Genomic DNA, 23,213 nt, shown 5'->3' with positions numbered 1-23,213 from the left:
TTATATTCCAGATTCATTAATTGAATATAAATTCCACAAGCTGCTGTGGTGGGATTTGAACGCATGTCCCCAGGCCATTAGCCTGGATTATTAGTTCAGTAACATTAACATTATGTCACCGTCTCCCCATTCATTAGCTACCTTCCAGGAAATGCCTGTATGGTTGGATCGTCTTTACATTTCAGGAGACTTTTTGTGATAGTTTAATTAAACTACTAACATTGTTAATTTAAATTTGAACGGGAGACTGAAATCTGGGTCACGCTCGCACTCATTGATTCAGAAGGTCGTGGGTTCGAGCCCTGCTCTCACACTTGAACGTATGCAGCCTTCCGACTGTGCTTCAGTGCGGCAAGGTTTGCCTCATCGGATGCCCTGTACTTCAAAGGAGGTGTTAGCTGACAGTTTCAGGAGCTGAATTGGACTTTACAGGCCACATAGCACATGGTGAGCAGGGAGTTCTGAAGTCAGGCCCCTCATTTTCCCAACCAGCTCTGCTAAAACTTGATCAACTGGTCACTCTTCTTATTGCTTTGGAATCTTGCTTTGTGCTTGTCAGCACCACAGCAGTCATTCCACTTTAAATGAGTTGTGAAGTATTTTGAGCAAATGTGTTAAAGAAATCCATTTCGCCTCCACCGCCCCCCATCCCCAGCCATCCATTAAACTAGCTGATCTCAAAAAAGTATTGCTCATAACAAGTCAGGAGGCAGTGTTGTGTAAATATTGGAGCATTACACTGTGTAAAGCACAATATATTATTCTGGTGATATGGAGCTTATTTAAGTGGGCCAATCCCGTTAAGGCCAGGAAGTAATTTTCAAGAGTGAATTGGGCCAGTACTTGAAGAAAAACTTACAGGATTATGGGTAAAGAACAGGGTGTAGGACGAATTGAAGAATTCTTTCAAAGAGCCAGCATAGGTGCGATGGGCTGAATTGCCTCCTTTTTATGCGGTAAGATTCTGAGGGGCAAATATGTAACCTTGAAGTCATTTAGAGTATAATTGGTGCTTGGCAATGGAAACTTGCACTTGGAATGGGGAGCTAGAGAAATAATGTTTTATCTCCTGCTCATAAAGAAAGAAACTTTCACTTCTGCCATTCTGAGGGTGCCCTATATTACTTCACAGCAGTGGGACATGTTTGGAGTGCAGCCATGGGTTGTAAATTTTGTAGCCAATTTGCACACAGCAAGATCCCACAAACAGTAGATGAGCAGCCAACATGGTTATGACTGTGTTGATTGAAAATAGGGACATAGTTGAGCCTTCAGGCCACAAAATAAGAATGAACGCATCATCATCTAAGCAGCTTTGAGTTTAAGTAGATTTGAAACACTTCAAAATCTTCCACCATGTAGGCCCAAGACTGAATATTAAACAACAGGGAAAGGAGTTGTGCACTTTTGTGATACTTTTCACCCAGTGTAACTTAAGACCAAAAAGTAGTGGCGTTACATAGAATTTTACAGCATGAAACAGACCATTTGGCCCATCGGGCTCAGGCCGGTGCTTGTGCTCCACACAAGTCTCCTCCCACCTTTGTTCATCTCGCCGCATCAACATATCCTTCTATTCGTTTCTCCCTCGTGTGCTTATCTAGCTTCCCCTTAAATGCATCTGCTCTATTCACCTCAATTACTCTGTGGCCAGGAGTTCCACATTCTCACCGCTCTCTGTAATTGATTTCAACGTACAAGATTTCGCAAAGTAAATATTGCAACTAACAAATTATGCTGGGCAAGGCCTCTAGTCTCACAGACTAGGTGTGCGTTGAACCAATAATAGTACAAGAAGCCCATAAATACTTCTAGTCCTGAGCTCCCTCCCTTCTTTCTTCACATTCCTCAGTAACCAGTTGCAAAAAAGAACAAATAGCATTTTCAGTTTTACTGTGAGTGAACTGTCTTTGCAGAAAGGATTAATTCAAATTGACTTTTTTATCCTCTTGCTATCACCTTAGCACATTTTAACCTTTGGGTTTAATTACCTCTGGAATTGCACTGTGTTGATGGTCTTGCAAAATTCCTTTGTGTGTGTGTGTGTGTGTGTGTGTGCTTTTTAATGCAGTCAACTGCAGGGTTAATAACTGCATTAAAATAGCATGCTGAACAATTTTATCCAAACACTTTAATCAGCCTGGTCCCAGAGGAAATGAAACCCCTTAATGATGTAACAGAAGTGCCTGTCCCTGTGACAGGAAATCCTAAGTAGATGTTTAGTGAGTAGGGATATTGTAATGAGCTACTTGATGACTACTGAAATATAACGTACCCTGTAACCACCGGTCGTAGCTTCCAGTAATCAAGAGGGCTCTGGAGGGGTGGGACACTATGTATTTACTGATACAAAACTCCTTTGGGTGGGCTGAACTCTTCATTACCACCCGCCCCCCCCCCCCCCGCCTGCCCCCACTCTCCCTCGAACAGTTGGAGTCTTGGGGGGAGGGGAAAGTGGGCACTCGCTCATTCACTGTCTGGTAAGAGCCAGCTGGAGGCCTCGATGGGTTGTCAACCCTCTGGATTGGCCTGGAGTCTGCAGGAATGAAAGATCAATCTCCTGGCAACAAAAAGCCAGGAAGAAAATCACAGTGGCATTAGATAAATTGTGCAGATTTCTATTTGCTTATTAGTTTAAAAAAGATTTGGATGAGGCTTAAAAACGGAAAAGTTTTACTGGGTCGACTGGTTGGAGGTCTTGTGTCAAAACCTCCAGAATACATCCAACCAGGCTCCCAACAACTTTCCCCCTCCCCAACTCACTCCTATGGGCCTCCTCACCCTCGTCCTACTGCCTCATCCCTCATTCCTGCAGACCTCGCCCCTCCAAATGTCTCCCCTACCAATTTAAAACTTTATCACGGGTAAAAGAGAAACATTGGTTCATTCTGAGAATGCGGACTGCTTCCCAATTGATATTCCAGAAGCAAGATGGACCCGAGAGGGTGTGTGGTGTTTCCATGCTCTTAGAAGTCAATTGAGGCATCCTTGCAATATTTATGGCCAAAATAGTTTTCAACATGGGTGCTGAGGGCAGGATGCCCCCATAATTAGAAGATCAGAGATATTCAACATATACTCGTCACTAACTTTGGTTTTGAAATTAAGAGATGCGTTGCTAACAGATTAATACTTCTGGATTAACTTTAGAACCATAGAAAAGCTACGGCACAGAAAGAGGCCATTCAGCCCATCATGTTTGCGCCGGCCAAAAAAGAAACTAGCCGCTCATTTTAATCCCACTTTCCAACACTTGGTCTGTAGCCTTGCCAGTTACAGCACTTCAGATGCAGATCCAGGTACCTTTTTTAAATGAGTTGAGCGTTTCAGTTTCAACCACCAATTTAGGCCTTGAATTCCAGATGCCCACCACCCTCTGGGTGAAAAAGTTTTTCCTCTTATCCCCTCTAATCCTTCTACCAATCACCTTAAGTCAAAGGCCCCTAGTAATTGACCCCTCGGCAAGGGGAAACAGTCTTTCCTGTCTACCTTATCTAGGCTCCTCATAATTTTGAACACCTCAAATAGGTCACCCCTCAGCCTCCTCTGTTCTAAGGAAAACAATACCAGCTTATCCAATCTTTCCTCATAGCTGCAATTTTCAAGCCCTGGCAACATTCTTGTAAATCTCCTCTGTGCCCTCTCCAGAGGAATTATGTCCTCCCTGTAATGTGGTGACTTTAACAATAATTTAGCCATTATTTACAACAGTCTAACTCCTCTTCCATTGTAAATGTTCTTGCAAAAAGTAAACCTTTGCTGGTGTGTGGGAGTGTCTGTGAGATGCCTGATTAACCCAGTGCTATAATTCTCCTTGTGACAGTCTACAAAAAAAAACAGCGTAATGGAATTTGAGCCCAGTGCTTGTGATGATTATTTTGCAACAGGAAAATGGTGTTACTCTGACTCTGAATGCCTTTTATCTTTGAGTTCCACCTGTTAGCAACAGAATGGATTTAGATTTCTATGGCCTAAAATTAGGCCACGGTTTAAAATGAACCCTGATGAAGGCGGGAAATACTGATGCTTCCTTTTTCAGAGCAACAAAAGCAACACAAAGCCAAATGGTGAATATTCCACTCACTGCAGAATGAATCTTTTCATTTAAATGATAGATCGGCTTCCAGCTGTATATGAATTCGCTGCCATTTGTTAGGAACGCATTTTTTTAAAATGGTTGCGGATAGTTGTTAATAACACTGTTATTTTTATTGCAGAAACTACATTGCACTATAACTTCATAATCTGTTGTAGCATGTTCATGAGATTATAAGAAATAGGAGCAGGAGTAGGCCATTCAGCCCATCGAGCCTGCTCTGCCATAAACCCATGGCTGATCTGATTGTGGCTTTTACGCCACTTTCTTTGCTGTACCCTTTAACCCTTGACTTCCTCGTCAACCAAAAATCTTACTCAGCCTTGAATATATTAAATAACCCAGCCTCCACTGCTATCTTTGGAAGAGAATTCCAAAGACTTAACGACACTCTGAGAAGAAATTCCTTCTCATCCCCATCTTAAATGCGAGACCTCTTATCTTTAAACTGTGACCCCCCCAGTTCAATATTTCTCCGTGAGGGGAAACATCATCTCAGAGGTGACCCAGTGAAGCCCGCTCAGAATCTTACATGTTTCAATAAGATCACCTCTAATTTTTCTAAACTTGGTTGTGGCTCAGGTGAAATAGCAACCTCGGAGTCCAAAGCCGCGGGTTCAAATCCCACTCTAGGAAATAAGCAGATAACCTCGATTGGCACTCCGCTGTGGTACTGAGTGAGGTTCTTTCCTTTGAGCCAGGATCCCAAGGTCCTGTCCAATGATCCAAGTGGCCATTGGTGATTAAACAGCACTCTTCGCAGAAGAGCAGGTGGTTTTACCCAATGTCCTGCCAACATTTCGCGGAGGCCAAATTACAGCACAGCACCACGTGCAATATAACTTCAGCACAGCATGGAGACAGCTTTTAAAATCAGCTCCATTGACTTCTTGAGAACTTGATAGACTCACTGCTGTATCACTGCCCAGCCAAAAACTGCACATAGTTCACTCTCTTAATTTATAAATTTATGTAGCATCACATAGAATTTACAGCACAGAAACAGGCCATTCAGCCTAGCAGGTCCATGTTGGTGTTTATGCTCCACATGAGCCTCCTCTCGCCTTACTTACTTACTTAATTTCACCTCAGCAACAAATCCTTCTATTCCTTTGTCCCTCATGCCCTTATCCAGCTTGCCCTTAACTATGACTTTGCCATTTGGTTCAACTGTTCTATGTCATAACAAACTCCACAGTCTCGCCGCTCCCTGAGTAAGGAAGTTCTCCTGAAATCCTTATTGGATTTGTCAGTGACTATCTTATATTTATGGCCTTAATTTTGGACACCCCTACAAGTGGAAACATCCATGCCCTCTAACCCCTTTGTTATTTATCAGGTTGTTCCTCAGCCGCCTCTTTGCATCACTTTGTGGTCCCTTATGCTGCCCAGCTGACTGGAATCATAGGAGAATTGATTCATGGAATGATGAGGAATGCTCGTTGTTCGTAGAGGTGGGAGACACAGCAGAGAAAGGCCAACAAAGATATTGACATTAGTTGGATAAAAGAACTAGAAATGAGTTTTTTAAAAAAAGGTAGTTAAAGATCGACTGGTGGTGGGGTGGGTGGTGGAGGGGCTAGTCACTGAGGAGAAATATTTTGTGTTTCTATCCAATCTCTGCTGGTGGGGCTACAGCTTCCTACAGCCATTTGGTGTTATCAGGCAGGCATATTTACAGTGTGTGACGATGGTAGAGGGATATTGTATATAGAACGCTCCATCAGTATAACCTTAGCAATGCCAGGCACAAAGTGTGTTACAGAGGTGTGACATTGTTATGGGTACAGAAGTTTCTCCTGAATTCCTTACTGGACCTCTCAATGATGGGATTTAAGATATAAAAGAATTCTATCCATCCCAGGGCAACTGATTAATTGATTACTCTCATGCAGATTTTGAGTTTTTCTTTAAATTTTCTCTTGTCTTCAGTTGCCCCACATGCTGTCAGCTTATCTCTACCAACGCAGATGCCCAGAATTTGTGGCAGTAATTTTCTCTCCCTCTTTTTTTTATTTCTGCCCTTCTCTTCTCTCCTTGGCCTCATCCTGATGTAGGCTCCTCGCTGCAGCGAAGAGATTAGCAAAATTCTGCTAACAGTACTGACTAACCCCAGAAGTCTTTCTGGGGCAGTGATGGGGAGGGCTAGCTGGCTGAGAACCTGCTTACACTGGCTTTATGTAAGAACTTCCCAAGGAGGAGACCTGAGAGAAGGTTTCTCATGTACCTCCCTGTAACAAAAATTATTCTTAATAAATATATTTACTGTTCTGTTGCACTTCAAAAACAAATCTCTCCCCAGTGGAAGAATGGCTTGTCCAAGAGCATGAAGACAAAGAAACACTCATTCTTACTAAGGACAAAACACCTTTCAATACTATTGGTTAAGTTGTTTTTTTTAATACTGTGTTGTAATACTAATTGCATAAATCACTGCACACCATCCTGACTTGGAACTAAAAGCAAACTACTGTAGATGCTGGAAATCTGAAACAAAAGCAGAAAATGCTGGAAAAACTCAGCAGGTCTGACAGCATCTATGGAGAGAGAAACAGAGTTAATGCTTCAAATCCGTCTGACCTTTCTTCATCTGAAGAAGGGTCACAGGGACTCGAAACATTAACTCTGTTTCTCTCTCCACAGGTGCTGCTAGACCTGCTGAGTTTTTCCAGCATTTTCTGACATGGAGCTATATCACTGTTCCTTCACTGTCGCTGGGTCAAAAACATGGAACTCCCTCCCTAACAGCTCTGTGGGTGTACCTATGCCAAATGTAATTGCAGTGATTCAAGAACACAGCTCACCACTGTCTTGAGGGCAATTAGGATGGGCAACAAATGCTGGCCTACCCAGTGATGCTCAAGTCCTGTGAAAGGATGAAAAAAATCTTAGACCAATCTGCAAACTAGATTGATACAGGTGAAGCAATGAACAATTACTAGTACATGATAGTGCCTTATATAATGTTGCATTCCTGCAATATGAGATAATAATTCATATCAAAAACCTATGACCTCTCTCCTGGATTAATGCTCAATAACTATTCCAGCAAAGTTAGAACCTATACATACGTATATAACACATTACATAATGTCAGGATGTCCCAAAGCACTTTAAAACCAGTGAAGTACTTTTGAAATGTCGTAATGAAACACAGCAATCAATTTATGCACAGTAAGCTCTCATAAACAGCAATGAGATAATGACCAGATAACCTGTTTTAGGTGTATCGATTGAGGGATGTTATTGGCCAAGAGACAAGGCAGAACTTCCCTGCTCTTCAAAAATAGTCCAATTGGATCTTTTATATCCACCTGAGAGAGATCAGGCGGGTCTTCGGTTTAACATCTCATTCAGAAAGAGGGCACCTCTGATAATGCAGCACTCCCTCAGTACTCCACTGGAGTATCAGCCTTGATTTGTGCTCACACCTCTGAAGTGGGGCCTTGACCCAACAGCCTCCTGACTCAGAGGCAAGAGTGCTACTCACTGAGCTATGGCTGACTCCTTTGTTCAAGCATTGATGCTGGATCAGGGAACCTTGAATGACCCCAACTTACTTGTCTAACGTAGCGAAAGCATTGCATGGGTGGGCGTCAGATTTCAGAACGTCACTTGTGACTTTGACTGGCACAGATTGGGTGTCTTGGGTGGGCAGAGCCAAACTGAAGGGAGTTGGTCGGGAAAGGCGTGGGGAGAGTTGGATGAATGACATGGTCCAGGACCGTATGAAGAGATTGGAAATGGGGCAGTAGATGGTTAAAGCAACAAATGCACTTTGACGCTTTAAGTAACTATCTGTCCCACTCAACCAGCATAATAGTTTGAAATATTGAGCATCAGCCTTAATATTATTTTATATTTATGACATAATACTGCTCGGGTGCCATTACAGGAGTTTCCTGGTGAGACGTGTATAAAAAAAGACAGAAAACAATCCTTGTTCAAACTTTTGTTTAAAAAGAATTTTTTCCTGAAATGGCAACATTTATTCAAGATGTGTATTCCTTCTCATTTTAATGATTGAAAAATTTAGGGATCCGACTGCTTTAAGTGGCTTTGCCTGAGTTGAATTTTGATATGGACGTGTGCACTGCTGTGGGCACCGACACACAAGCTCTCGAGGCACAGCCCTTATCCATCTTACCCAGAGATGCACTGCATTATCTCACAATGACAAATGACTAATCAATCCTCCGTGCACAGCTACATCTTTGGGATCAGTGAGAAGCAAGCTGCATCCAATGCAGCATCAATTCAGAAGCCATTTTCTTGCTGGAAAGAATGTCTGTCTACATCCGGAATTTCAGAGCAGCCCCATCAAGCTGCGAAATCATGTGTAATTTCAGTAAAAGAAGAGAACGAAAGCCCAGGCATTCCATCCCAGTTTTTACATCTGATGTGGAATCTGAAATTTACCAGCAATTTTCTCACTTTAGCCACACGTTTATGAATGTTTACCTGGGTTCCCACGGGGAGGATGTACTCGAGAAGGGATCTTAAAATGAATAGCTAGGTTAGCAAATAAGCAGTGCAACCGTGACTAATAATATGCAAGACCCATTTTGCATGTTTGCTCACAAATCTGGGGGAATCTGAGTAAATGTAACTGTTTGGAACTTCCAAAACTTGCTTCGAGATTAGCGGATTTCTCAGGCTGCGAGTGAGAAGCCAGCGATGAAATACAATGGCTTTCATTCTCCCTCCCTTTTTTGAAAGATTGTTTTGCATCTAGTAACGGAATGAGGCGTCCAGCGTGTGACACAAAGCAAAATGCTGCAAATGAATCACAGAATTGTTACAGCACAGAAGGAGGCCATTCGGCCTATCGTGTCTGTGCCAGCCCCCCCACCCCGAAGGAGCAATGCACCTACTGCCACCCCCCCGCCTTCCCTCCATGAACCTGCAAATTCTTCCTTTTCAAATAACAATCCAATTCTCTCTTGAATGCATCAATTGAACCTACATCCACCACACACTCGCGCATTCCCTATCTGAACCGTTCACTGCATGAAAAAGCTTTCCCTCATATCTCCCCTGCTTCTTTTGCCTATCACCTTGAATCTTTGTCCCCTCATTCTCGATTCTTCCACCAGTGGGAACAGTTTCTCTGTCCAGACCCCTCATGATTTTGAACACCTCCATCAAATCTCCTCTCAACCTTCTCTTCTCTAAGGAAAACAGTCCCAACTTCTCCAATCAATCCACGTGACTGAAGTTTCTAATGCTTGGAACCATTCTCGTTAATCTTCTCTGCACCTTCTCTAATGCTGTCACATCTTTCCTAAAGTGTGGTGCCTGGAACTGAACACACTACTCCAGTTGAGGCCAAACCAGTGTTCTGTACAAGTTTAACGTAACCTCCTTTCTCTCGTATTCCACGTCCCAGAAATGCTGGAAAGACTCAGCAGATCCGGCAGCATTTGCCAAGGCAGAAGGGCAGGGGTTAAGGCTTTATGTGGATGATCTCTGGTCAGAACAGGAAATAAGTGTGACAGGCGTGAGATACAAGACTTCATTATATGTGTAAGCTGATCTCCTGCAGAAGATAATGAGATTTTTTTGTTAACAAGAGGTGTTATCAACAGTGGCATGGGGATAGTACTAATGAAAGTAATTATTGGAATACAGCATTGTATGCCGGCAATACACGACTAACCTGCTTAGCAGACTTCCTGTGGCACTTACAGGAAATGTGTGCAATACCCAAAACTTTAATATATCATAAAAACAGAAAATGTTGGGAATACACAGGAGGTCTGGCAGCATCAACGCAAAAAGAAACCGAGTTAACAGGCTGAATTTAGTGAATCTTGCCAGAGCAGGCATGATGCCGAGTGGGGGTTGGTAGAATTGGGTAGGAGCACCGGTGTTCCATTCCCGGTGTCAAGAAGATTGTCCTTGATTAAGTTGGGGATGGGAAGGGCCCAAATCCCATCTGCTGGTGACAGGATGCCAATTAGGGTCATAAATGAGCCACTTAATTATCCCTGAGCCCGCCAGAATTTAGTGATGGCTTAGGGATTTAATGGGAATCGCATGAGTCACCCATAGCACCCAAAGGCTGACTGGCAAACCCTGCCAGGTTGGTGAGTGCGAGTATGAGGGTCGACGAGCACTCTGTGCCTGATCAAGTACCTGACATCGGAAAGGATGGGGGCTGCTGAAAGCCAACCTGTTGGCATTGCTTCTGTTTCCCCCATCCCACCCCAGCCCCGACCACTGCTGCCCAAGTTCCCCCTCATTCTGGCGATTTTCCCCCCACCTGCCCTTCCCCTTCAACTACCTGCAGGGTCCAGCATGATCCCCTGGGTAGGTAATGTGTTACCGACAGCAGCCACCACTCCTGGTGGTGCTGCCTGCAATGGAGAGCTGCTGTCCTCCGATTGGCTGACAGCTCTTGGGGGGCAGGATTTCCATTCTCTGGGGTCCTAGATCACGTAGGAGGCCTGATGCTGGCCAGTTAAGTGCCTGATTGTACTTAAATTGCACTGGGTCTCCCCCACGAAGCAACACTGGGCTCCCACTGGTTCTCCAAATGGCGGTGGAGGTGGAGGGCGGTGTAGGCCCACATTGCTGGAACTTGATTCTGCTGAACATTTCACATCTGTGACCTCTGACCCAAGGCATTGTCTCCATAATCTATTCAAAAGTCTTGCATATAGATTGCATTTCATGTAGATATTACACACACTCCCTGTCACACTTCCTCTGTCACATTTTCCTTAACACACTTTGAAGTTATTGTGTTCCGAGTTCGACAAATCTTTCAAATTTAAAAAAAAGATATAACTCCTCACATCTCTGAAATAATTTCAGGACAATTGCACTGGTTTTAAATAATTTGAACAACATTTGCATGGAGCAGCACATTAATGTGGAGTTTGCACCTCTCTTGTAGGTGATACTACAAAATATGTTTGCAAGAAAGCAGAGGTGTCTAAATTTGCATTATGGCATGCATATTTGCATCATGAAATTGAGGCAAAAGAATATATACAAAATATGTTCCATTCCACTTCTTTGGGCTGTTTGAGGAAATGTAACTCTTGGTCTGTTTTGATTTTTCTTTTATTTGTTCATGGGATGTGGGCATCACTGGCTAGGCCAACATCTCTAATTGCCCTTGTTCAGAGGGCATTTAAGAGTCAACCACATAGCTGTGGGTCTGGAGTCACATGCAGGCCAGATTTCCTTCTCTAAAGGACGTTAGCGGCCCACATGGGTTTATACGACCATCAGCAATGGTTTCGTGGTCATTGTCAGACTCTTAATTCCAGACTTTTACTGAGTTCAAATTTCACCTTCTGACATGATGGGATTTGAACCCAGGTCCCCAGAGCATTGCCCTGGGTCTCTGGAATACTAGTCCAGTGACAATACCACTACGCCATCACCTCAGCAGATCTTAATCGGTTGTCAGTGCCCAAGGATGAGGAAGGGGTAAAAATTCTGGAGCGTTGTTCCCAACTGATATCCAACCACCCTCGCTGGAAATACTCGGGTTTGGGTGTTAGCTGAATTTCATTTGGGCCCTCCCTCTCTGCCATGCTGTCAGGACTTGCCAGTGAACAGTAGTTATTTTAGTGCAATACCGCAGGCACCCAGTGTCAAAGGAACCATTGTGCCAGCAAAGAATCAGGGATGGGTGGGGGCTGCAGAGCAGGTGAGGAGGGAGGGAAGATAACTGTGGGTGGTTAAAAAAAAACTGCAGTTATTGAATTAATTTTGCATCCCTCATATATTCATTTCCCTGTGTTATTGGAGACAATTGGATGCTCCTTATGAGGAAGATTATTCTAATCCTCTGGTGATGTGGGGTTATTTGAGGGCTCCCTCTCCCAGGGAAGAGACAGCTAAGACCTCGTGTATTCTTGTATATTCAGTACTTGCATGCCAGCACAGTGTTTACTGAGATCAGCAGAAAGCTGGAGGCAGAGCTTTGAGCTGCAGGATAGCTCGATACACCGGTGTGAATTCCCCTACTGTGGAGTGGGAGGGTGGGGAAAGCTTACTCCCATTCCGGGAAGTAAGAGAGCACTCCTCCTTAATTAAGGTCGCACGACTGATTAAAGATTTGCATTTGGCTGCTCAAAGGTATTTGATTATGATTGTTCTGTTTTCAATATGGGGCATTGCTCTCAGCGGCAGTTACTGCCCTGGTGTTAGTTGCCCTCAGTAACTGATGTTGGTGGCACAACTGTTTGTGCCAACTATCTCCGAGGCCATTAAGAGCCACATGTCACAACAACTTGCATTTATATAGCATCTTTAATTTAATTAAAACATCCAAGGTGCTTTACAGAAGAAATAAATACTGGCCCAGCCAGCAAAGCCCACATCCCATGAATGAATTTTTAAAAATTGGACGGCATGCCGGTATTAGGACATAAGAACATTGGAAAATCAGAAATAGGAGCAGGTTTAGACCCTTCGAGGTGTGGTACCTGCGACGCTGTGATTTCTATTAGTCTCTTAACGAGAAGAGATTTAAATGGCATTATCAAAAATATTGCTGAATCCATTTCAAAGGATTTCTGACCTAAGCTTGGGTTAGTTCCATATAGACAATGAAAACACTTGTCGTTAATCTTTTCAAACCTTTACATGCATGCAGGCCAACAAAAAAAAGTACTGGAGCATATTATTGTTTACAGAGGCCATCTACTGGAAGAATTACGTTAATGGACATTGGGTTTTAAGGATTAGACAGGAGATAATGAACAGTTTGCTTTCAAAGTAAGGGAATGCTTCCTAACTCCCTCAGAGAGGGAGAGTGTATAAACTACTTATTAACTATTTCATGTCTGAAGAGGTTTTTTTTTGCCCATGAAGCTGTTTTCAGTTTGAGAGCAGGCGTCTATCGACCTGCATGACTCTTGCAGCAATTGAAGTTCAAGTAGGTTAATGCAGCGAAAGGGAGGAACAGGTTAGTTGGAGCGTTGTAGTTATTTGGTTTTCCTGTTGCGATGTCATGTTTTTATTCTGTTTCCCACCCCCATTCCCTGCACTCCTCCTCCTATTGTGTTCCCCTTGCAAACCATTCCCTGTCTAGTTGAGCATGTAACCTGGTTCCATGCCTTTTGGGTATGTCAGTCTGAAACTGATAATGCATTGAAACACCTAACAATTTTGGTTCCACCCTGCCTAACACATCAGTTCCTTCAGAGAGGAGAATTTAGCAATAACGGCCTCTCGCTTTTCTGCAACTGCCCTCAGTGGCACTTGATATTTTTCTTTGCCCTTGGAATGTGACTAGTGTTGGCAAATCCCCATTTATTGCCCATTCCTAAATGCCCTGAGGAAATGGCCGTCAACCATCCTCTTGAAGCTCTGCAATTCTTGTGGTGCTAGCACTCCCAAAATGATATGAGACAGGGAATTCCATGATTTTTGGCCAGCAATGAAGAAGTTGGGATGGCATGCATCTTGCAGAGGGGCTTGGTTATGATGATGATTCACAACATTGCTGATCTAGTCCTCCTTGTTGGTGGAGAGGGTTGAGAAACCCTGTCAAAGTGAGCTTTGTGTGTTGCAGTGGTACGTACTGCATGTGCATTGCTTCTGAAGTGAAGAGCATGAATCCAGTGGTAAGGGCTGCCGTGTTCTGGGTGGTATTATGCTTTCCAAGTGTTGTTACAGCTGCATCCATCATTGCAAGTGTTGAGTATTCCCTGATTTGTACCTTGTAAATGCTGGGATTGCTTTATTGTAAAGCGCCTTGAGATGCCCAGTGGTCAAGAAAAGCACTATGTAAATGCAAGTCTTTTTAAAATTTTTTGTGAAGTGTCTTGGGTACTACCCTAATAGTGCTCTTTCAACCACTACACTGTTACCTGCTGTGCCATGGAGTTAACAGGAGAACGAGAAAATCCCAGACTCCAGTCCCGGCTTCAATTGACTTTTGAGCTCACTGAAACAATTGCGTTTTTATGGTGCCTTTCACAACCTCAGGAGAGAGAAACAGCGTTAACGTTTCGAGCCCATATGACTCTCTTCTTTAGAGTTCCCCTGTTGTTCTTTGAAATAGTTGCATGGATTCTTTGACATCCACCTGAGCAGGCAGATGGGGCCTTTGGCTTAATGTCTCATCCGAAATACGGCACATCTGACTGTACAGTGCCGCACTGAAGCGTCAACTTTGATTTTATCCCTCAAGCCCCAGAGTGGGACTGGATGATGGTGGAATCTTGTCATTCACAGGCAAGAGTGTTACCAACTGAGCCGCGTCTGACACCAAGAGCTATTCAACTTTGAGACAGAATTATGTGAGATATCAGGGTCAAAAGCTTGATCAAAGAGGTAGGTTTTAAGGAGGAGAGGTGAAGAGCCATAGTGCTAAGTCACCTGAAAGCATGGCCACCAATGGTGGAGTGATTAAAATCAATGCTACACAAGAGGCCACAATTGGAGGAGCTCAGAGCTTTGGGGATTGGAAAGCTGGAAGAAGACGGATAGGGAAGCGTGAGGTATGGAGGAACTAGAAAACAGGAATGAGAGCTTTAAAATCATGACATTGCTTGACAGTGGGGTGATGAAGGTCAGCGAGCTGATGGGTGGTGGGCGAACGGGATTGGTGCAAGTTAAGTGCAACATTGTTTTGAATTAGCTCAAACTGCTAAACCTTTCTAGGTTCAAGTAACAATATAATAGGTTCCAGACAAATCTCCCTGCTAACCTTATTCAGTTATTACAAAATCATTCCATTCCCAGCAAAATAATATATATTTAGCCCGCAGGTCATCTTTGACCTGAAGTTTAAAAGTAATTTATATCTGGAAAATAACAGGTGCTTTTGAAGAGCGTGCCACAAGGGAGTGCAAATTTCTCAGTACCAGTCACTGCTGACGGCTGCACAAAGCATGTCCCCTGGTGTCCCCTAGTGAGACAGATGGCCTTCATTATAATTGCAGTGAGGAGCATATTTCTTCCAAGCAGAACACAGTAGCTGATTTAACTGGCCGTTGATGTGATGTGCCATGTGTGAAGCCTTTCAAATCAGCCAGATGGCTGCAGCTTCACTTTTCTGTGAGTTCTTGTTGCTTTCTGTCCTAAGCACTTTGTGTCTCGTAAAGGTGAATTTGGTCACAATCCAATAGGAAATAGCACAAATCATATCGGAGGTCCTAAACCTGGATGGGACGCCATGTACAGCTGCGATCAAGTGACACCCTATAAAAGGCAGCCTTGTGTTTGAGTTCCTAAATTGTTTATAATGCTAAAAAAACCATTTTGAAAGATTAATATCTGGAGAAATGCTGATACTGTTTGGAAGCAGGAAGGTGGCCAAATTAGGCATTAAGGGATTGTTGTATGGCTTAAGACATACTCTGAACTGTATTTTAGAAGAAAAATGACATGGGAACACCTTACTTAATTCTTTGGCGTTTTTTCTCAGTGAAGGCTTCATAAGCCTGGCCTATCACAGCTTTCAGCTCTGATGTATGTAGTTTGTATCAGATACTCGGAGTGCTGTGCCTACCAATCTTCACACTTCTGACTGCTGTTTAATAATTCCTTCTGGTGAATGTGTGTATGTGTTGGTGAACAAGGGATAGAAGTCAAAAGCAAAAGTTAAAAGGATGGAAGTTGCCTTTGTTGCGATGCATTGCCCAGTTAAATAGTCTAAAGACATTCCTGTCTAGGCTATGACCAGAATACTGACTGGTTAGTTGAGAGTAGCTGATGCTTTGGGAACTATATCCCAGCATGAGCAGGGCAGGGTAAATCATCGGGAGAAAGAGTTTACAGATTACAGAGGTTTCTGCATCGAAAATGAACTTCTGCCTTTGAGTGGGTCTTATTGGTACCCCACTCCTTTACCAGTGCTACACTCAGGGTTTCCATTGGTTAAGGGAAACCTGGAAAAGTCATGGAAATTTCCAAAAAAAGGCCCAAAGCCATTGATGAATCATGGAATTTCATAGACGGGGACGAGACTTTTCTGACTTGCCGGAATTCCACCCTTTTTCTTCCCAATGTTTTTCCAACATCCACTTCCCCCTCTCCGTATTCGTTTGCTTCGCATGTTCAGAATCCAGGTGCAGATAAATAGACTGGTGAACCCATAAGCACTTTACGTGGAATACAAAATTTGTACACAACACGATAGTCTCGTGAGAAATTGAGGTTATTGGATAACTAACACACAATGCAAGGTTCCAATGCTTGTGTGAAGCATTATTCATGTTCATGACATATTTGAGAGAAAAAATGATTATGAAATATTTCAGCTTGGTTATGGAAAAGTCATGGAAATTTATTTTACTAAAGTTAGAGGAACCCTGTACACAGGAACAAGAGTGTGCATAAGAGTATTTGTAACTATTACTTGCCAAACATTTTTTAAAAGTGATGCTTTATTCTCTGGAGTGCTGGTAAGGTCTAAGATCTTGTCCATCCTGATTGGGAAAGTGGTGATGGGCTTTCTTCATGAACCGTTGCAGTGTTTCTTATGGTTATAACAGCAACAATTTATATTTATATCGCACCTTTTATCATAATAAAACATTCTAAGGTGCTTCACGGGAGCATTATAAAGTAAAATTAGACATTGAACCACATAAGGGAATATTAAAACAGAAGGGATCAAAAGCTTGGTCAAAGAGGTAGGTTTTAAGGAGAGTCTTAAAGGAAGAAAGAGAGGGTGGAGAGGCTTAGGGAGAGGGTTCAACAACTCGGGGGCCCAGGCAACTGGAGGCATGGCCGCCAATGGTGGAGCAATTAAAATCAGAGATGCTCAAGAAGCCAGATTTAGAGGAGCACAGATATCTTGGAAGGTTGTGGGGCTGGAGAAGATTAGAGATAGGGAGGGGCAAGGCCATGAAGGGACTTGAAAACAAGGATTAAAATTTTGAAATCAAGGCATTGCTTTACTTGCTCCATTGTAGGCCAACAAACACAGGGGTGATGGTAGAAAGGTGACTTGTTGCGTTTAAGGAAACAGGCGCCAGAGTTTTGAATGACCTCAGGTTTACGAGGGTACAATGTTGGAGACTGGACCGGAGTACTTTGGAATAGTTGAGGCCAGAGGTCACAAAGGCATGAATGAGGCTTCAGCAGCCCCTGAGCTGAGGCAGGGGTGAAATAGGGTATCTTAGTACGAACTGATTTCCTCTCCAGTCCACCCTGGCGTTGGGGGGAGGGGGTGGGGGTGGGTGGCATTGAGTGAACAGTGTAGTCAGACTCCTTTGACTTGGTCATTTCCCTTCCTAAAAAACTTGAATGAACCAGTTGGGTTGTGAGACAATCTTGCTGTTTTCATGCTAATGCTTCCTGTGCAGCCAGATTTAAGGAATTCAATTTCAGAACTAAGATTTGAACTTGTGACCTTTAGATTGCTAGTCCATTACCATAATTACTACACTGCTATAACCTACTTCCGAACTAGCTCAAGTCCAGCGAGATTAATGTTCAGATTACTTTTGTACTGGTGAACCATAAGCCATTGGCCTGCACATTGCAGCAAAGCCGAGACTTCAGCTTTGACGTCGTTGAGCCTGTAAATCTTTCCCATGGATCGATTTGCAGGAGGTACCTGGAGCATTTGTTTTCACTGTTGACATTGCTGTTTGTGCAGATATAGATTACACAAGTGCAGCTATAAACTATCCGTCAATTCACAGCTTTATATTAAAGTAAGTCCGACTGCTTACGAGATGTTTTTGGTTTATAATTCTCCATTTTGTTTTTGAATTGTAGATCACCAGAAGCTGGAACGTGAAGCGAGAATCTGTCGGCTGTTGAAGCATCCCAATATTGGTATGTCATTTCAAAAAACATGTGCCATGTTGTTTGGTTAAAAATTGGGGTGGACTAGCTCCCCCAAAGGACGTAGGATTCACGTGGGAAAGAGGTGGGAAAGGGGCGGTGGCTGTAATAGCAACCTCTTGAGACTATTTACGTAGGTATATAAGTTAACCGGAATACACAAGTTTCAGTTTGGTTTAGAATTCTACGGCCAGAATTTTTTGCTCACTGGGCGGGCGCACGGCCGATCTGAACGAGCAAAAATGACGCGCGATCACATCGGGCAAGCGTCTCGACATCATCGCGCATTCGCGTGATATTTAGCTCAGTGGGCGTGCGCTGGAGTTGGTAGTGCACCTGCTGACAATTAAAAGGCCTGTTAAGGCCATTGAAGTAATAATTAAGTTCAATTTTTCATTGCCCGTCCAACCTTGCGGCTGGTGGGCAGGCGAAAAGGTCAAGCAGCCTTTGGATTTTTTTTTAGGAAACCTCGTCCACGGGCTGGATGAGGTTTTCAACAGCAAATAAAAATAAAAGAAAAATTGTAATAGTTCATTAATAACATGTCCATGCTGTCACATGAGGGGATATGTTTTTTAACATTTTTAAATCCTTTATTTTTTATTTTCAAAAATCTTCATCTCCCTGAGGCAGCTCTGTGCCTCGGGGAGCTTTTTCCTGCGTACACCTGCGCTCATACACACAGTTCCCCGCTCACCGCCCTCCCCCCACTCCCCACACACAAACACACCCACACACCCAGCGCTGAGCGCTGCAACATGCTTCCCAACTGCTCCCACTCGCCCCCGCCAAGCTCGCCCGCCAGGGGCAAAATCCTGGCCTACGTGCCTGCTCCAATGTTTCTGTCCTGCAAAGATATCACAGTCTGGCAAGAAGGTGGGATCTTCCCTAACAGAACAAATTTGAGTTGGGCAAAACTTCCAGCAAACTTGCAGAAGAACTGAAAGATATTTTTTTTGATGAGAAATAGGCTTAACAATCCGGTTTTAGAGGAAAGGCTGTTTGTACACAAAGGCGGACTGACCTTCGAAGGTGATGGCATCAACGGGCTTTACTGGGACAGTATAGTCGTGACTGAGAGCCTTTTGACACATGTGGAGCGGCTAGAGATGTTTTTCATTTCGAACACATCCCCGATGACCCTGATAATCCAGCTGTTAGTCAGGCAGTGGAGAAAAGGATGATATTTTTGACTGAAGCAGACCCGGAAGTGCTTGAAACGCAGGCCGGGATTTTCCAATCCCGCCAGCAGGGGGCCTCATTGTGGGCGGGACGGTGAAAATTTGGTGAGCTGCAGACTTTTGCCCGCTCTCCAAATTTTTGGGTCCTGCCTGCGGCGATGGCTACCGATGGCGGGGCTGAAAAATCCCACCTGCTGAAGAGTTTGCTCACCCACGGTGACCCGAAGGACACACCACTGTCGGACATCTTGTGTCAGCTTGAGCAACAGTCCAGTCCCAAGCCATTGGAGATGGCAGAAACCAACAGTTTGCAGTAAGGAATCCGTTGCCCAGTGAGGAAATCGGAGAATTTGTCATGGCTTTGAGAAAGCTGTCCCATTGTAATTTTGGAGAATTTAAAGGAGAGCATTGTGGGACAGGTTTGTGTGCGGTTTAAAAAGTCAATGCATTTGATATTGCCAAAGTAAACTTTCAACGTAGTTTGCCAAATGGCATTGCCCATGCACATGGCAGAACATGACTTGAGAATTCAGCATTAACAGCCACCAGTCGCCTGCTGCAGTAAATGAGCTGCAGCTGAGTAAAGCCAAAGGTCCCAACAAAGGCAGTTTGTGATACCACTGCTAAGTTTTGTTACCGGTGCTTAGGCTAAATCTTGGGGCGTAGATTTAAGGTAGGGGGGAATGTGAGGAAGAATTATTTCGCCCAGAGGGTGGCGGAAATCTGGAACTCACTGCCTGAAAGGCTGGTAGAGGCAGAAACCCTCATAACATTTAAGAAGTATTTGGATGTGCACTTGCGATGTTATGGCATACAAGGCTTTGGGCCTAGTGCTGGAAAATGGGATGAGAATAGTTAGGTACTTGTTTGACTGCTGCAGACTCGATGGGCCAAAGGGCCGCCTTCTGTGGTGTAGACCATCATGACTGTATAACATTGGGCATCAGACTGTCCATTTGTGAAGGCAGAGTGCTAAGCTGCAAGAAGGGTCGTCTTGCCAAGGCACGTCAAATGAATGTAAACCGAGAAAACACTGGCCAGGACACACCGGAAAACCCTCACCGGGACACACGCACATACCTCGGGGTGCGCACACATGCGAATGCACACCGGGGCATGCGTGCGCACACACGGACACACACACATACACACATGGACATGGACACGGACACGGACACGGACACACACACGGACACGCATGCACACTGGCACATGCACGCACACACACACACACACACACACACACACACGCTGCATACGGTTGTCGAACAGCACAAGGTTGATGTGCTGTTTGTGACTCACAATCTGAAACACCAGGATATCCAGTGAAAATTCGCAGGGCATCATAGCCAAGCAGGTGAAGTAATATTTGTTCCTTAGATGGCTCAATGATGAGATCTTGAAACTTACATATTTAAACATGAACCTTAATTATTAACCTTTAACTATTTACAGATCCCATGTTACTGTCATGCATGATGCTGTTACCTCCACATAGGCTAGTTCCAAAGTGTTCTCTCTGGACTGTACTCTCAGTCTATTACCATGTGTCTTTATTCATCATATGATGGGTGGTGCTATTCTTCAGTCCTACATTAACCCTTATTCTGTAAAGCACCTTTACATTACAATGACATGCAGGCACATTGGATAGAGCTCTAGTAAACATGGAGGTCCACATGGGTGCATCAGTTAGCATGATTCCAGAACCACTATACTGTGAAACGTTGAGTGAGCATTATCTGGAGAAATCACACAGAATTACAGAACTATAGATGAGAGAAAATTCCCATAATCTGAAGTGTGTTGGCACCAGTCACATACAAAGAGCAATGTGCAAAATTGTCCATCATCGTGGTGAAGGATGAAAAGTCAGCCTGGTTAGGAAGAAACTGGTCAGCAGCAATTAAGTTCAATTGGAACAAGCTTTTCTTGCACGATGACATGATTGCCAAGTACCAAGTTTGAATATAAGGCCAACATACAAGTTCAGAGGAACACAAGATCAATTTACTGCAGGCCTATTCCAGTACTCTATGCTCAATGGAGAAGAGGTGTCAGCTGTGGCTCAGTCCATAGCACCCTCGCCTTTGAATCAGAAGGTTGTGGGTTCATGTCCCACTCCCGGAAACCAAGAACTGTGATTGTACTCAAAAGAGTTGCAATCTGTGACTGTTGATAACTCGAAAGAATGCTCAATGGAGAAAGTGGAGCAAGAGCTGAAAAGACTTGAGACTGAGAACATTATCCCTAAAGTACAACAGGTGTAATTGGGCTACTCCCATAGTGGTAGTACCAAAGTCAGATGGGAGTGTAAGAATGTGTGGGGATTATAAGTTAACCGTAAATCAGGCACTGGAATAGAATCCATTCTATACCTTGCCACAATTTTACAATATTGTCAGGAAGCCAGATTTTTTCAAAGTTAGACCTGACAAATGTCTATCTGCAACTTGAGTTAGACGATGACTCGAAGTCACATTTGACTATTAATACACACACGGGCCTATTTCAGTTTCGTTGGCTGCCATTTGGTGTTTCTTCAACCCTTGGAATTTTCCAAGGGGTGATGAATCAAATTTTGCAATGAATTCCGGGATTAGTGTGTTATTTGGATGACATTCTTCATCCAGCTCCAAACAGACAAGCCCATGATGACAGCCTGAATAGGGTGCTCCAATGTTTGGAGGCATAGAATTTGGGCAAAGGTATGCAAATATGAAATGTTTCAAAACTCTGTAGAATATTTGGGTCACAGGGTAGACAAAGGTGGGTTGCATCCCACCAAGAGTAAGGTTCAAGCAATAAGAAATTTGCCACACCCTCAGAATATCTCTTGAGCTCAGATCTTTTTTGGGTTTAGTGAATTACTACAGTAAATTCAAACAAAATTTGGTATGATTGCATCCATTTAATGAACTCTTGAGGAAGGGTATTCCATGGGATTGGATGAGGAAGTGTGACAAGGCATTCCAGTTATGTTAAAATAAATTGGTAGATGGTACAATGCTTGTACATTATGATGTGTCCAAAAGGATTAAGCTGGTGTGTGATGCCTCTCCATACGGCTTGTGCTGTGATCTCTCACCTGTTGGATAGGGGTGAGGAGAGACCGACTGGAGTTTCACACACCCTCACCATCTAGAAGGACAAGATCAGCAGATAGATGGGAACACCAACACCTGGAAGTTCCCCTCCAAGCCACTCACCATCCTGACTTGGAAATATATCACTGTCGCTGGGTCAAAATCCTGGAACTCCCTCCCTAACAGCACTGTGGGTGTACCTACGCCACAGGGACTGCAGCGGTTCAAGAAGGCAGCTCACCACCACCTTCTCAAGGGCAATTAGGGATGGTCAATAAATGCTGGCCTTGCCACTGATGCCCACATCCTTATTGTTGGAAGGACAGGACTGAGAGTGAGTGAGTGATCGAAGAGGCGAAGAGAGAACTTTAAGCACAGGGGAAAGTCGGACAAAGAACAGCAATTTACCATGATTCTTGGGGATGCAAAACTGCCACAGTTAGCACCGCATTAAAACACTGAAGAAAATTACCAAACTCTGTCACAGATTTTACATTTCACAAAATGTGCAGGATCTCCTGCCCGCTCCTTGCCTCTAGAATGTGGATGTCTGGTAAAACTGTAGTTTCTCTCTCTGGACATTTTCATTGCTGGTATTTGAAAGCAGCAATAAATCAGGCACAGTCAAATTCACAGCAGCCAAGAAAGAAACTGGTGCTAGAAACTGCTTCTCCCGGCAAAGAAAGGACCATTTTGTCCCCTCCATATTAACAATCCTACCAATGTGAATAATGTTTGTGGCTTCCTCCAGCCTCCCCTCTCATTGGCCGTCTCTTTTTGAGGCCCTGCAATTATTTAATCCTAGGTTTGTGTTCCAGATTACATATGAGTTAGGTTCTAAATTAACCCTGCAAGATGGAGAGTGGGATTAAATTGTGTTCCCTGAAGATGATACAGGATTGACCAGCTCTGTGGGTTTTATATTGTGCCTTTCATGTCGGTAAACAGCATAAGGCTGTAAGGTTTACAGAGGTGGGAGGGTGGGCTTGGGGGGGGTAGTGCAGAAATGAACACTGCCGTATTCAGGAGGCCAGGAGAGGCGATTGGAAACCCAGTCAGAAAGGTGGGTCTTGAGGAGGC

The 23,213-nt window shown here is 43.8% G+C and overlaps 1 protein-coding gene across 6 annotated transcripts in view; it reads left to right on the top strand.

Annotated features, from left to right (window-relative positions):
- camk2g2 (calcium/calmodulin-dependent protein kinase (CaM kinase) II gamma 2) overlaps positions 1 to 23,213 on the top strand; it is a 358,108-nt gene that overhangs the window by 131,601 nt on the left and 203,294 nt on the right. For all 6 annotated transcript variants that reach the window (XM_078531014.1, XM_078531015.1, XM_078531018.1 and 3 more), the window contains exon 3: positions 17,798 to 17,857. In XM_078531014.1, the coding sequence (XP_078387140.1) occupies positions 17,798 to 17,857 (60 nt within the window). The remainder of the gene's footprint in view (positions 1 to 17,797; positions 17,858 to 23,213) is intronic.

The sequence above is a fragment of the Cetorhinus maximus genome, chromosome 27, assembly GCF_964194155.1.
Source record: "Cetorhinus maximus chromosome 27, sCetMax3.hap1.1, whole genome shotgun sequence".
Lineage (NCBI taxonomy): Eukaryota > Metazoa > Chordata > Chondrichthyes > Lamniformes > Cetorhinidae > Cetorhinus > Cetorhinus maximus.
The sequence above is the reverse complement of the archived record's forward strand: the minus strand, read 5'-3'. Positions and strand labels throughout refer to the sequence as shown.